The following is a 14,133-nucleotide window of genomic DNA, read 5'->3' on the forward strand; positions in this document are numbered from 1 at the left end:
GAATTAATTTTAATTTTATTAATCTATCAATTTTAGGAAAATGCCTTTATTCTTTATCTTTATTATCCATTACCTATTCCATTGTTAATAAATTTTACAATTTATCATTATTGATAATTATTTGATATTTTAAATATATTTATTTTTATTATTTTATATTTTAAAACTATAAAAATAAATATTTTAATAATAACTATTTAAATAATCATTTAATACGTAAAATGTATTGGTAATTATTCATTTATTATATAAATAATATTTTTTTATAACTATTATATATTGTGCTTTGGTACAATTTATTTATTTATTAAAATAGACCTAATTTATTAAAACAAAATTCCATGGACTAATAAAATACATTTTTAAAATTATATATGATTATTCCATTAAAAACAAAAAAGATGATCCTTTCAAAAATGTAAAAATTAATATTTGAATGGAAAAAAAAAATAAAAATAAAAAAACCAATACACTGTAAGAAATGGAAATTCATTGACTAACCCTTTATTATTACTATTTAGTGGATATTACATAAATAGCAAATCAAAATCCAATTTAAGTAATTGAAATAACTCTAACAAAGTTATAACCCATAAAAATCACAAAATCTAAAATATTAAACATTTTTAAGTTTCCAAACCGATTTATGGTAAAATTTGGAAAAGCCTCACAAAAACAGCCACCGTAAGATTGGAGCTTCTTGTTAAAAACAAAAACAAAAACAAATACGAAAACCCAAAAATTCATGACGTGGACGTTTCTTATTGGTTAACGATATCAGCGCGTTTGAATTTGCTCCACCTCCCATTTCTGAGGGTTCACCTTTCTCTCTGTCTCTCCTCCGTATCTCTCTCTCTCTCTCTCTCTCTCTCGTATCGCCGGTCGGTGTATTTCCCCGGAAAATCCTTTCAAATTTTCCGACAGGATTCCCGACCGCGATTCTTCCAACTTTCCTTGGAAAAAAAAAAAAAATCAAACATCTAAACGATTTTTTTTGTTTTTTGTTTTCCTGAGGCTATGAATCTTAGAAGAGTTTTTTCTTCTGCAGTCATTGAGCTCCTGCAATTTACCGGTTTATAATATGTAACAGAAATCTCTGTCTCTGAAACCCAAAGCAAATCGTTGTTTCAGAGAGTGCGAAAACGAGGGATATCATCTTCTTCTTTTGATTTGGTGAGTCCTCGTAATTTTAATGGCGACATGAATTTTTATTTATTTTTGAAGTTTTGCTTTGTTTTTCTTTTTGAGGATATTAAAGATAGAAAGTTTCTTTTTTTTATTTTTTATTTTTGGTTTTTTGAAAAAGCGAAAAGGGACTCGGCGTATTCGTTGAGCCTCGGAAAGTTTTTTACTTTTTAACTTTCATTGAAAATTTCTCTAATAATCATATGAAATTCTTAATGGGTCTGAGAAAAATGCCTTTTTTTATTTTATTTTTTGGGTTGCAGAGATTGGAAGGAAGGGTTTGAGAAAATAGTTTTTGATTGCCTGTGAGGATGAGCAATTCATCCCGAAGAAGTTTTAGTTTGCCGAGCTCATCGTTGGGAAAGAAGAAAGGGAGTGATAATGCAGGTCCTGATTCCGGACGGAAATCCTTTCAATCTTCCAGGTGAAATTCCATCATTTTCCATTAATACCCACTTTTTTGCTTCTTGGGTTTCTCATGCATTTTGTTGTTTGTTTGGAAAGTTAATTCCGAATCCTCTGATTGCATGGTATTTGATGGAGCAATTGTTGTGTGGTGTCAATAGCAGACAACGATTACATAATCTCAATTTTGAATTTTGTAGATTGAAAACTAATTTTGTAGATTGAAAACTAAGTAAGTAGATATTATTTGAATGTGGTAGATTGAAAACTAAATAAATAATGTATTATTTTATTTTATGGGGGCAGAGGACTAGTCATAGAGCGCACAGTAAAAAGATTGCGGCTGTCTAAGGCTTTGACAGTACCTGAAAGTACTACTGTCCAAGATGCTTGCAAACGAATGGCTGCTCGTAGAGTTGATGCCTTGTTGCTGACCGATTCAAATGTATTGCTTTGTGGAATCCTCACAGACAAGGTATGAATTTTTGAATGTGATTATGTGACCCCAATGAGAAAATTACAAACAGAGAAAAAAAAAAAAAAGTAGTGTTTTTTTGCCACATTTGTTGATTTTTAAAGCTGTAATGTTTTTCTACAACTATGTTTTGTGTTGTTGAAGGATATAGCAACAAGAGTTATAGCTCGTGAACTTAATCTTGAGGAGACTCCTGTCTCTAAGGTCATGACACGGAACCCAGTTTTTGTTCTTTCTGACACTCTTGCTGTGGAAGCCCTACAGAAGATGGTACAAGGTTAGTTATATAGAAAGCGGCACGTCCACTCTATTCGCATGATGTAATCTTTTGTATCCTACCCTTTAAATATGTCGCTGATTCCTCTGTCTACAGGAAAATTCAGACATTTGCCTGTTGTGGAGAACGGAGAGGTCATTGCTATGCTTGATATAGCCAAGTGTCTATATGATGCTATAGCTCGCATGGAAAGGGCGGCTGAAAAAGGGAAGGCCATTGCTGCTGCCGTTGAAGGTGTAGAAAAACATTGGGGAACATCTATTTCTGGTTGGTAGAGGGTTCTTTTAACTTAAGTCTGTTCCCCAAAAAAACTGCAATTTCTAGGTTCCTTCGCAGTTAATTATTAGCACCTTTTTATATTAGTTGTATTTGTATCTGTAATTGGTTCCCGTGTAATGAAAAACAAATTAATTTTATGATCCTGTGTTTGTTATGCAGGTCCAAATACTTTTATTGAGACACTTCGAGAGAGGATGTTTAAGCCATCTTTGTCTACAATCATCCCTGAGAATTCAAAGTAGGTAATACTTTTGAATGTTTTTAACTTCACTAGGCTGTTTATTCACAAAATTGAACTAATAAATTGTTAACCAGATAGCTTAATTTTTCAGGGTTGTAACAGTTTCACCAACAGAAACAGTTCTAATGGCGACAAAGAAGATGCTTGAATTGCGAGCGAGCTCAGCAGTTGTTCTGGTTGATAATAAACCACGGGGAATTCTTACGTTAGTCTCTTGTTAATCAAAGTGCAATTTATTCTTGATTCCAGAAATTGAAATTATTGATTATGATGTTTTGTAAATAAAATGAGATAAAAATCATCCATTTCTAATTTTTTCAGTTCAAAGGATATCTTGATGAGGGTAATAGCACAAAATGCTCCTCCCGAGTCTACTCTTATAGAGAAGGTACTTGTTTCTAGAAACTGGGAAACTTTATTGTTTGGGCTTCTCTTCTGAGGTGTGTTTCGTTGGGGAGGGACGGTTTACGATATCTGTGCTATGACAATTCCTAACAGCATGCTTTTGGTTTGATTAACAGGTCATGACGCCAAATCCAGAATGTGCTACTGTTGATACGCCAATTGTTGATGCACTGCACACCATGCATGAAGGGAAATTTTTGCACCTTCCTGTAATAGATAGGGGTAAGATACATAAAGAAAAGAACAATAGTATTTTCACCTAATGCAGATTCATCGTTGTGGTTTTGACAACTGTGGATTTTGGAGCAGATGGGAGTGTAGTTGCTGTTGTTGATGTGATTCACATCACTCATGCAGCTGTGGCCACAGTAAGTCGAGTCCTTTCATCTCTGGAGTTAATAATGTTGATCTTTTGTATTTGAGCTTGCGTGTGTTGTGGGATAGCATGAGCATGCAGCCAATATTGTCAGCATGTTGATCTACCAATTTGTAATTATCAGCTGTGTCTAAAATAGGAAAAAGAAATACTTGATATCAGTGTTCAAAGTCAGTTAATATCCATTCCCGCATTCTTTCCTCCACAATCAAATATTAGGCACATGCCAGTGTAAGAATATGATAGTTAAGCAATGTAGGTTACCTGAATATGTTATTGTACAACTCATCACATTGCATTCCTCTCTCTTTGACATTTCTAGTTCTTGTGTTGTAATGTTGCTTTATTATCTTTGTTGTCTTTTTTTTTTTTTTTTAATCATTAAAAATTGATTCAAAGGCGATCCTCAGAACTGTTTGTTGTGTATCTGTGTAATAATTTTTAATTGTTTTTAGAATATGTCCTTTTGTTAATTAGTTTTAAGTTAAATTTAATAAGCACCAACATAAAGAAACTTAGAATAAATGTAATTAAAGTGCTTTAAATTGTTCTCATTCTGGAAATTACTTTATTTATTTTTATTTATTTTCCTGTGGTGGAGAATAATGAGGTATCATCTTTGCCTTTACAAACTAGGTTGGAAGCTCTGCTGGAGTTACTAATGAAGCTGCTAGCTCGATGATGCAGAAGTTTTGGGATTCTGCCATGGCTTTAGGTCCTGTTGAGGATGAGGAGGATTCACACAGGTATGGACATGCATTGAAGCTATTTGGCTGTGTATTTTGGTTTTTTTTCTTTTCCCCCTCGCTACATGTACTCATTCATTTTAGTTACATTTCAGTGAAGGATCCTTGAAATTGGCTTCTGATGGAGCAGAGACTGGGAGGTCCCTTACCTTTATGCAACAAAGCTTGCCTAATACATTCGCATTCAAAATCCAAGATAAAAAGGGCCGAATGCATAGATTTACTTGTGGTATGGTGTTTGTTCTGCTTATGACATAAGGCAACTATTAATGACTTAGTCACAATGGTCATTCATATTGTACAGGAGACACATGTAGTCGTTCCTGTGAACCCCCTGTCACATTACAAAGCATGTTGACTCAGACTGAGCCATTGTTTGGTCTTATGTTTTGAATTTACACGCTATAACTGTATCTAACATTCCTGCCACACCTCGATTGTAAACAAAGTTGTGGCCTTGAAAACAGAGCTCTTATTCTCAATCCCTTAAAAATAGGCTGCTTTCACCATTTAGGCGATCTCTTGGATGAGCATTTAATTTTGGTTGAGTTCTCTATTTGATATGAGCAATATCCTTATTATTGGTTAACTGAGCTTTGCGGGTTATTGCTTCCGGTTTCAGATACACGAAGTTTGACAGATGTGATAACCGCTATCGTTCAGAGGGTCGGCGGTGACATTGACCGAAACAACCTGCCTCAACTTTTGGTATGTATTTAGCACATGGTATTCTATTTTTCATTGGGTTGAAACCTCAAATTTCTCATTCTAACCTTGTTCTATTTGGTGGCTACATTCTGTAGTACGAAGATGAAGACCATGATAAAGTCATATTAGCATCAGATAATGATCTTGCAGCGGCTGTGGAACATGCAAGGCAAGCTGGTTGGAAGGTATCATAGATTTGTCTATTGATCCTTATTCAATAGAAACATAACAACAAAGTTTTGGCAGGCATAGGAAAATTGGTAGCATTAGATCTATTACTTGGACGTGGATTTTCCATTTTTTGCAAATTCTTTGCTCTCTTTTGATTTGTCTATGTGATTTTGCAATGTACTACGAGGATCGAACAATTCAACTGTTGAATTAATTTTGCAGGGCTTGAAGTTGCATTTAGATTATTCAGGAACAAACGACAAAAAGAAAGGTGACGATTTAGGAAGTATGGATTTTGCTCAAAAGGATGCATGGGCATCTGCATATAGTGCTGCTGCAGCTGGGGCTGCCCTGGTTGCTGGGTTAAGTGTTTTAGCATATCTGAAGAGATACGGTAACTGATATTTTCAGCTTATTAATGAATTGCCGGAACCTTTTGAACCTTTTTGCTAGACATTAAGGAATTTGTTGAAAACACAGCTTACCCCACAAATTTGTTTTGTACAAACTACACTGTATACCAGAAAGAAAAAGGAAAATCATCTTGAATTTTTTGGTGATGATTACGGCAAAATTTGCACGGATGTGTGCCTTTGATTTGTATATTTGTGCTCTGAAAGTTTTGCAGCTTCAAGAACTTTGGAGACTGTATAAAAATAAATGGGTCTGTTCCTAAAATATAACATTCATTCATGAACTTCCAGCTGTTTGCTGTATGTACCCTCTGTTTCTTCTTCTTCTTTTTAGCTTTTGATGGAAAAACTAAAAAATTCTTATGAAAATCAAGCAGAAAGTCATGTAGCTTAACTTCAACATAATGAAAAATACAAGAACAAGAAGGAAAAAAAAAAATCTGAAAAAGTACAGAAAACAAAATGAAACGTGTAACATGGTAAAATGATAAAAAGCAAACAAATGTCAAGTCCATTGAAAGGGTTTTTTTTTTTTTTTTTTTTTTTTTTTTTTTTTTTTAAGGCCTTTGTCTTATATTTTCTAAAGGAATTTATTAAACTATATTATTTCTTTTATCTTTTCTATGAGCCTTGGAACCGGAATGAAATTGCAGATGGACAGCAACCACAGCTAGGAAATGGCTAAAGTCCGACACAACCACTTCTTGGGCCATCTGATTCCATTATGTGTGAGAATACAAGCCACAATTTTTATTTTTTATTTTTTTAAAAAAAAATTTGGTTGTTTTTTGTGCTTCCAATTTGAAGCCACAGTTTTCTTCTGTTTGTCGGTTTGTGGGACCAACTTTCGTTCTGTAACTATTTTCATTTTTGTTAATTGGTAATTACTTTAATGGTAGTCCATCAAGGGAGGATTTCTCTATGGTGCAAACTTTTGACTCGATGCTCCCTATTGCACTTTCTGACCTATCACAGTCATATCTTACCACTTAAGCTTAGAAGCACAATCTTATACTTTATTCAAAAAATCAGAACCATTATTTTTCTTTCTTTTTCTTTTTATCTTTTCCCAAAAATCAATGGGCCATTTGATAATCACTAGCCTTGAATCTTGGGGAGGGAATGTATCACGTTGATCGAGGAATTATTGAAAAAATAAAAATAAAAAAGTTAAAAAAATGTCTCTCAGTCTCACATTCACACTCTACCTTGTAATATACTAATATACCATCCATGCACCTGTGATATCAAATCCTCATATTATGCTAAACCATTCACATGCAATTGTAATTGTTTCAATTAATGACATCCACATCATATACATATATAAATAATATTAATAACATATATATATAGTGATATGTATAAGTGTGAATATGCATATGCTGGGATCTTTAATTTATCTGAAACTTATATATTAAATAATAACAATCCCACCAAACTTTGTCTCAGTTGTGCAATTTTTATTAAATTAATGGATGGTGATAACAAGTGGTTTGTCCGCAAATCAGTGACTGTAGTGAATGAGAGAGTTTGAAAATGAAAGTGTGGTGGGCAAATGGGGGTTTGAAAGTGATGGAATTTTATTTAATTTACATGTTCAATATGGTTGAAAATGATATTGATAACTCTAGTAGGCTTTTTATTCAACTAAATTTCTTGCTTTTTCTACCCTATTCTAATGAAAATTCGTATAAGAACAATTTTTTACTATGATTAATTTTGATTTATAGTAATTTTATCCGAAGTATGAGTTATAAATTTTAGAGAAAAGTTTAAAACTTATATATGTATATATATTTTTGAAATTATAAATTTGATGTGAAAGTTATGAATTTTCACACGTACGATGTAACTTCTAAATTGACGTTAGAGTATCCAAAATAGCAAAAACATCATTAAAAATAACAAATCGGATGGAAGTATTTTCAATGCTAGCAAATTTAAGTCTGACTTCACACTTGAGTATAAAATTAATATTTTAGAAAAATAAAATGGAAGAATAGAAGACAAAAGTAGCCAAATATACATATTTTCAAGTCAAAGAACCTTGACAATTTTTTCTTTTTTCTTCTTTTAATAATAATAATTTTTTACATAAACTGACAATTTTTGCTTTATTTTCAACACTTTCCTTCTAAATTTGCATCCTTCTTTACCCAAAAAAATTATTTTTTTAAAAAAAAATTGCAAAATTTGCAAGTCATGGTGTGAGCAAATGTCAACGTTTGTGTACGTGATGGGTGTTGGCTCACAACACGCAATCACGCGGAAGACGAAGAACAGCAACTGAAATATACGATATTTTGACCATGTTTAACAAAAATTAATTACACCAAAAAAAAAAAACAGTTTTTTTAATGTTTTTCTGAAAACGAAAATGGATTTTCTTTCATGCAAGGGAAGGATATCATTTTCACCTTTCCTTTATCGCTTTTGCTTTTTGGAAAGTAGCCAAATTCATTGTTCAAGCATATCATAAACCAGAAACTTCTTCTCTCTCTCTCTCTCTCTCTCTCTCTCTCTCTCTGGTGCTCTCTGTACTATCCAATTCCCATCTCATTTACAGTAAATCTTTTCCATTTTCTTGTCTCTTTTTCTTTCCAAATATCTAGTAGAATACATTACATTATACGGTAAAAGCATTTTCTTCTCAGATTTTCTCCTGATTCTCTCATAACTATTTGTTCATTTATCTTTTCAGCCAAACACCCATTTGAGGGGAAAAGCTCAACTGGGTTTTTTAGTTTTCTGATTACACAAGCAAATGGGAGGTTCCAAAACCAGGCCGCCGACAAGGCAGCCATTTTCATTTTCCTGCATTTTCTTACTGTTTCTCACCCTTTCATTGACTTCTCAGAAAACCCATTTTGTTGTTGGCCAAACACAGCAGCCCATCAAAACAATTGTGGTTTTGGTGATGGAAAACCGTTCCTTTGATCACATGCTTGGGTGGATGAAGAAAGCTGTTAACCCAGCTATCAATGGGGTTACAGGCGATGAATGCAACCCGGTTTCCACTAAGAATCCGAAACCAGAATCAATTTGTTTCACTGATGATGCTGAGTTCGTGGATCCGGATCCGGGGCACTCATTTGAAGCAGTTGAGCAACAGGTATTTGGCTCTAGTTCTTTTCCTTCCATGAATGGCTTTGTAGAACAAGCACTGTCTCTGTCTCAGAACCTCTCTGAAACTGTAATGAAAGGTTTTAGACCTGAATCTATACCAGTTTATACCGCTTTGGTTCGTGAATTAGCTGTGTTTGATAGATGGTTCTCTTCAATTCCTGGTCCAACCCAACCCAATAGGCTCTTTGTCTACTCTGCTACTTCTCATGGTTCAACAAGCCATGTCAAGAAGCAGCTGGCTCAAGGTTACCCACAAAAGACCATCTTTGATTCCCTCCATGAGAATCACGTGGACTTTGGGGTTTACTTTCAGAACATACCAACAACTCTTTTCTATAGGAATATGAGGAAATTGAAGTTCATATTCAAGTTTCATCAATTTGGTTTGAAGTTCAAGAAAGATGCTAGAAAAGGGAAACTACCAAGATTTACAGTAATTGAACCGGCATATTTTGATCTTAAGGGAATGCCTGCAAACGATGATCACCCTTCTCATGATGTTGCTAATGGGCAAAAGTTAGTTAAGGAGGTTTATGAGGCGTTGAGAGCAAGTCCTCAGTGGAATGAGACCCTTTTGGTTATTACATATGATGAGCATGGTGGATTCTTTGATCACGTCAAGACTCCTTTTGTCAATGTACCTAACCCAGATGGGAACACAGGCCCAGCACCTTATTTCTTCAAATTCGACCGGCTTGGTGTTCGTGTTCCGACAATTATGGTCTCTCCTTGGATCAAGAAAGGGACTGGTAAGTCAGCCATTTTTCTGGCTAGTTTTAGCTTTCCTTGTTTCTGATATAAAATTACAGTGATATTATGCCAAGTTGCAAGTGTTTTTGTTCAACAGAAATAGTTTAATATGAAGTAGTTCAAGGAATTTGCTTGTTTTTGTTGTGTATTTTCTCATTTAGATTCATTTTACTAGATCTCCCTCTTTTAGAGGTTAACTTCCATTGGTTGACAAATTTTCTCGATGCATAATCTTTTGCATTTGTCTGTATATGTTTGATTGATCGGGTGGTTAATATAGTGAGGTCTAACTTCTTTTCTTTGAGCAGTGATTATAGGATGCTACTACAGCTGGAGGTAGTAAATTGGTTTAGTTGGTACCTAACATATTGAACAAGTGCATAAGATGGAGGATCTTAATGTACCAACTGGTTTCAATTTATGTTTTCTATTTTTGTCTTTCGTTCTACTGATTTATTTGGTTTTGCAGTTATCAGTGGTCCAAAGGGACCTACTCCAAACTCTGAGTTTGAGCACTCTTCAATTCCTGCAACCGTCAAGAAGATGTTCAACCTTTCCTCGAACTTCTTGACTCATAGAGATGCATGGGCAGGGACATTTGAGCATGTTGTTGGGGAATTGTCTTCTCCAAGGACGGACTGTCCAGGTATATACATCCTCTTGTTTCTGTGCTCATTTGAAACATTTGAAGGTTTATAAAGATTCATGATAGGAATTAAGAATAGTTGGAAGATTCATTAGGAACATCATACCTTTCAAGATAATAATGTTTCTTAAAAGTGGACAAATGAACGTAAAAATGAAGATTTCTGTGTTGCAAAGGAGCAGAATATTTGTCTATTTGACTGTCTGTAATTAGTTGGACGGTGAATGGTGTTGTTTGTGAGGTTGTGATAGACGAATTCCAAAATTCATTTAACACCTTAACATGAGTTCTCCTCCTAACCAATTTGTTATCAGAAAGAAAACTAAATTGGTACACTATAAATTGATTGCAGAGACCTTGCCAGATGTGACACCTTTGAGGAGTACGGAAGCAAAGGAAAATGGCGGATTATCTGAGTTTCAGGGTGAGGTAGTACAATTGGCTGGGGTTCTTAATGGTGATCACTTCCTGAGCAGCTTCCCCGATGAAATGAGCAAGAAGATGAGCGTGAAGGAGGCTCATGAATATGTGAAAGGTGCTGTTTCAAGGTTCATAAGGGCAAGCAAAGAGGCGATCAAGTTGGGGGCAGATGAGTCAGCAATTGTAGATATGAGATCCTCCCTCACAACCAGATCTTCCATCCACAACTAATACAAAACTTTCTCAACGAGGATTTCTATTTGCATATCTATGCATCAGTATTGACGCCCCTCATGTGAGTTCAGGTTTTTTGTCTATTAAATCTGCAGACAATATATATATATATATATATATATATATTAAAGTGAGTAGGTTTTTAGAGCTATTTAACTATGGTCCTCTGTATTCAAGTGTTAGGTATCGTGATCCGTATTGTTATTATTCAACAAAAAGCGGCCGCATTGACAATCTTTGTCAAAAAACAAAAAAAAAAAAAAAAAAAAAATTTGTGAGTGTTTCATCTGTCACCTTTTTAAATTTTCTAAAGGGTCCTAATAATTTACTTTGAACTACTTACCCATTTAATTAAGTCCACAAAAACATGATCTGGAGGCTTAACCAAGAAAGTAGAATTTTGCCCACGTAATGTTTACAATACTGTAGTTGTTGGTATCTCTCTTGGCCTACGTTAAGCTGCACATGACAATGCAGATGGGTCTTTATTATGTTTAGGAATTTGTTTGCTGCGCTAAATGGTAGTCAGCAAACAAGAATAGGCGAAATAATAGCCAATCCCCTCGAACCAATCAAATGTGGGGCAATCAAATTCTTGATTTGACATCCTAAAGAGTAATGACTTTATTTCATTCAAAATTAAATCCCTGATTTGAGACTCCCATCATACCCAATAGATAATCCTCAAACTGCAGCTCTAAGAACTCAAAGATGATACTTAAATAATGAACAGTTACTCTGACCAATCGAATTAAGATTTAAGCAAATGTAATAAGAAAACAGCCGTATCTTCATGAATGGGAACTAACAAGGAATAATGGTAAAAGGCTTTTCATACTATAAATTTGTTCCAACAAACACTTCATTTCTAGATTATAATGTCAAAAAACTTGCGATCTACAAGTGCTTCACGTATCTCGCTTAAATAATTCCCTCGAGTACATTTTTTCCATTGTCAATATCATAGTCACTCCTCCTCCTGATGTTCAAATGTGACATCACAGCTCAAGCAAAGAAAAACAGAAGCATCTTCATGAATGGGAACTAACAAGGAATAATGGTAAAAGGCTTTTCATACTATAAATTTGTTCCAACAAACACTTCATTTCTAGATTATAATGTCACAAAAATTGCGATCTACAAGTGCTTCACGTATCTCGCTTAAATAATTCCCTCGAGTACATTTTTTCCATTGTCAATATCATAGTCACTCCTCCTCCTGATGTTCAAATGTGACATCACAGCTCAAGCAAGAAAAACAGAAGCATCATCACCTCATTTGGGAATCTTGACATGAAGTCCAATTTCAGGGAAGCTTTGAAGTTTCACATATCCATGCCGGAATCAGTCTGAACATGGACTTTGCCATGTAGATATGTCAGCAATGAGGTCTCGCAGTTGATCTATGAGAATCTTGAGATCTGCATTCTTCTTTGCTAGCTCCTATGTTTAATAACACAACCAATAGGAATTACTGTGGCTATAGTGGCAAAGGAGATACAGGTCTCTAAGCATTAAGGTACAATACTGAAATTTAAAAGCAACCTCAAGGTATACATCAGAAGCCAAAAAAACTGCTAAAACCATATACCTATCATGCCCACCAAACCCTGCCCTCAGAATTCAGAAAGCCTTATATATTTGCTAAAGACAACGGATTTATATACTGCACATCATAAAAAGACCAGATAGAGTAAGGACTCATTAAATCCTACCTTTCTCAGATTGGAGGCTCGCTCTTCCAAGTTCTCTATTTCAGCTTGTTCTGATGGGGGCAATGAACCAGTTGCAGCTGTTTCAAAAGCTTTGGCCTATTTTAATATAAAGAACTAAATGATTTAGCTCTTTGATGAATAACCGCAAAGAATACAAAGTTTCCCATTTGGAGTATGAATATATCTACTGAAACCAGTCTTTCAACAAAATTAAGAAATTCCAACTTTGCACTTAAGATCAAATACACGCATATACAGGAGATAGGCATTTACACAATATCTAAATAGATATTGAACACATGTCACAAACCATTGGATCTTTCAATTAGTTTTCACTGAACCATGTGATCTTGCCCAATGAAATTTTACTAGAATTCAGAAAGCCAAAGAGAGATGGACACAGGCAGGATTTAAAAAGTAGCCTATTTTGGTGTTTTCTCCTAGATCGAGAAGAATTCTTCATTTTCCATTTTGCGAGCTACAATTCCACTTAGAATTTTAGGATTTACCAGTTCACATTGTTCAAATAACATATTATTGCATACATTCCAACACTCCCAAATTACCAATCAGCAGGTTCACTGAATTAGACCAAACTGCAAGTTTATTACCAATACCCAAACCTAATCATCACGTTCACAGACGTTCAAATTTTCAATGCAAATCATTTTAATATTATCTCCCTAACTTATATTCCACATTTTTTTTTTCAAAATGGCTTCAAAATTTCAGTTCCACATTGAGTTAATCTAAATCTAAGCAGTACTTATTTGACAATTTCCAAGAACAAAACTTTATACAAAAATTGACCTAATTCAAGAAAAAGGGTGGGTTTTCGAATTTTACCTTGTGAGAGTTGGGAATTGCAGCGAGAATGGCACGAAGCGAAGCCACGGAGCTTTTGTACCGAAACTGAGCCTCGCCGAGGGCGCCTACAGTACCACCACCACCACCACCGCCCAACTCTCCATGATGATGTGCAGCAGCACCGTCAGAAGCAGAGGCATCGCCGTTTGAGTAAGTGGAATGGCCGTTGGGAGGCGCAGTGGTAGTCGATGAAGGAGAAGAAGAAGAGGAAATGGTGGACCACAAGGTGGGATTGCAGAGCTCATCATTCATGGAGGACAAGATCAGGAAAGCGGACTCTATGGTCTCTTCTACATGCTTCTGTCCTTCAATCGCTAGCTCTTGCGTCGTCTTAGGGCTTGTTATCGCCGACGATGCGTTACCGGTCTTCTTCTCCATTGTTGGAAATCAACCTAAAAAAGAAAATAAATTGTTCCAGAGCTCTCTTTTTCTTCGTTTTCTTGGCTCCCAAACGGTGTTTCTAACTTAAATTGAAAGAAAAATGAAAATTAAATAAAAAAAAGCTCGAAAAGAATCGTCGACAGCAGGGTTCGAACCTGCGCGGGCGTAGCCCAACAGATTTCAAGTCTGTCTCCTTAACCACTCGGACATATCGACGTTCTGGCTAAGGTGATCCACAAATATTATTCAAGCTGTTTTCAATATCCAAGCCCGACCCGCGAAACAGAAACCCGGGAGTGATGTGAGGAAG

The 14,133-nt window shown here is 35.1% G+C and overlaps 3 protein-coding genes and 1 non-coding gene across 5 annotated transcripts; 2 read left to right on the top strand and 2 right to left on the bottom strand.

Annotated features, from left to right (window-relative positions):
- The first annotated feature begins 803 nt into the window (after window positions 1-803).
- On the top strand, window positions 804-5,965 carry LOC107417998 (CBS domain-containing protein CBSCBSPB1). The gene is made up of 15 exons (XM_016026659.4): window positions 804-1,173; window positions 1,449-1,609; window positions 1,897-2,065; window positions 2,210-2,342; window positions 2,439-2,609; window positions 2,781-2,859; window positions 2,954-3,067; window positions 3,184-3,250; window positions 3,384-3,489; window positions 3,577-3,635; window positions 4,280-4,389; window positions 4,485-4,618; window positions 5,012-5,097; window positions 5,193-5,282; window positions 5,491-5,965. Exons 2-15 carry the CDS (start codon window positions 1,497-1,499, stop codon window positions 5,668-5,670), a joined length of 1,611 nt encoding a protein of 536 aa, XP_015882145.3. The 5' UTR covers window positions 804-1,173; window positions 1,449-1,496; the 3' UTR covers window positions 5,671-5,965.
- Window positions 5,966-8,043: 2,078 nt separating this feature from the next.
- Window positions 8,044-10,997, top strand: LOC107418029 (non-specific phospholipase C6). The gene is made up of 3 exons (XM_016026694.4): window positions 8,044-9,559; window positions 10,030-10,206; window positions 10,559-10,997. The coding sequence occupies exons 1-3, from the start codon at window positions 8,449-8,451 to the stop codon at window positions 10,855-10,857; spliced, it is 1,587 nt and encodes a 528-aa protein (XP_015882180.3). The 5' UTR covers window positions 8,044-8,448; the 3' UTR covers window positions 10,858-10,997.
- Window positions 10,998-11,675: 678 nt separating this feature from the next.
- LOC107418031 (mediator of RNA polymerase II transcription subunit 30) lies at window positions 11,676-14,116 on the bottom strand. 2 transcript variants are annotated; one of them, XM_016026697.4, is made up of 4 exons: window positions 13,979-14,116; window positions 13,422-13,834; window positions 12,576-12,671; window positions 11,676-12,303 (listed from the first exon to the last, which is right to left on the bottom strand). In XM_016026697.4, exons 2-4 carry the CDS (start codon window positions 13,818-13,820, stop codon window positions 12,205-12,207), a joined length of 594 nt encoding a protein of 197 aa, XP_015882183.2. In that variant the 5' UTR covers window positions 13,821-13,834; window positions 13,979-14,116; the 3' UTR covers window positions 11,676-12,204. The 2 variants fall into 2 exon arrangements, with proteins under 2 accessions (XP_015882183.2, XP_060670323.1); XM_060814340.1 differs by lacking the exon at window positions 13,979-14,116 and having other exon boundaries at window positions 13,422-13,972.
- TRNAS-UGA (transfer RNA serine (anticodon UGA)) lies at window positions 13,958-14,039 on the bottom strand. The gene has a single exon. It is a non-coding gene; the product is annotated as a tRNA-Ser (tRNA).
- Window positions 14,117-14,133: the final 17 nt, after the last annotated feature.

The sequence above is a fragment of the Ziziphus jujuba genome, chromosome 2 (assembly GCF_031755915.1).
Source record: "Ziziphus jujuba cultivar Dongzao chromosome 2, ASM3175591v1".
NCBI classification, from domain to species: Eukaryota; Viridiplantae; Streptophyta; class Magnoliopsida; order Rosales; family Rhamnaceae; genus Ziziphus; species Ziziphus jujuba.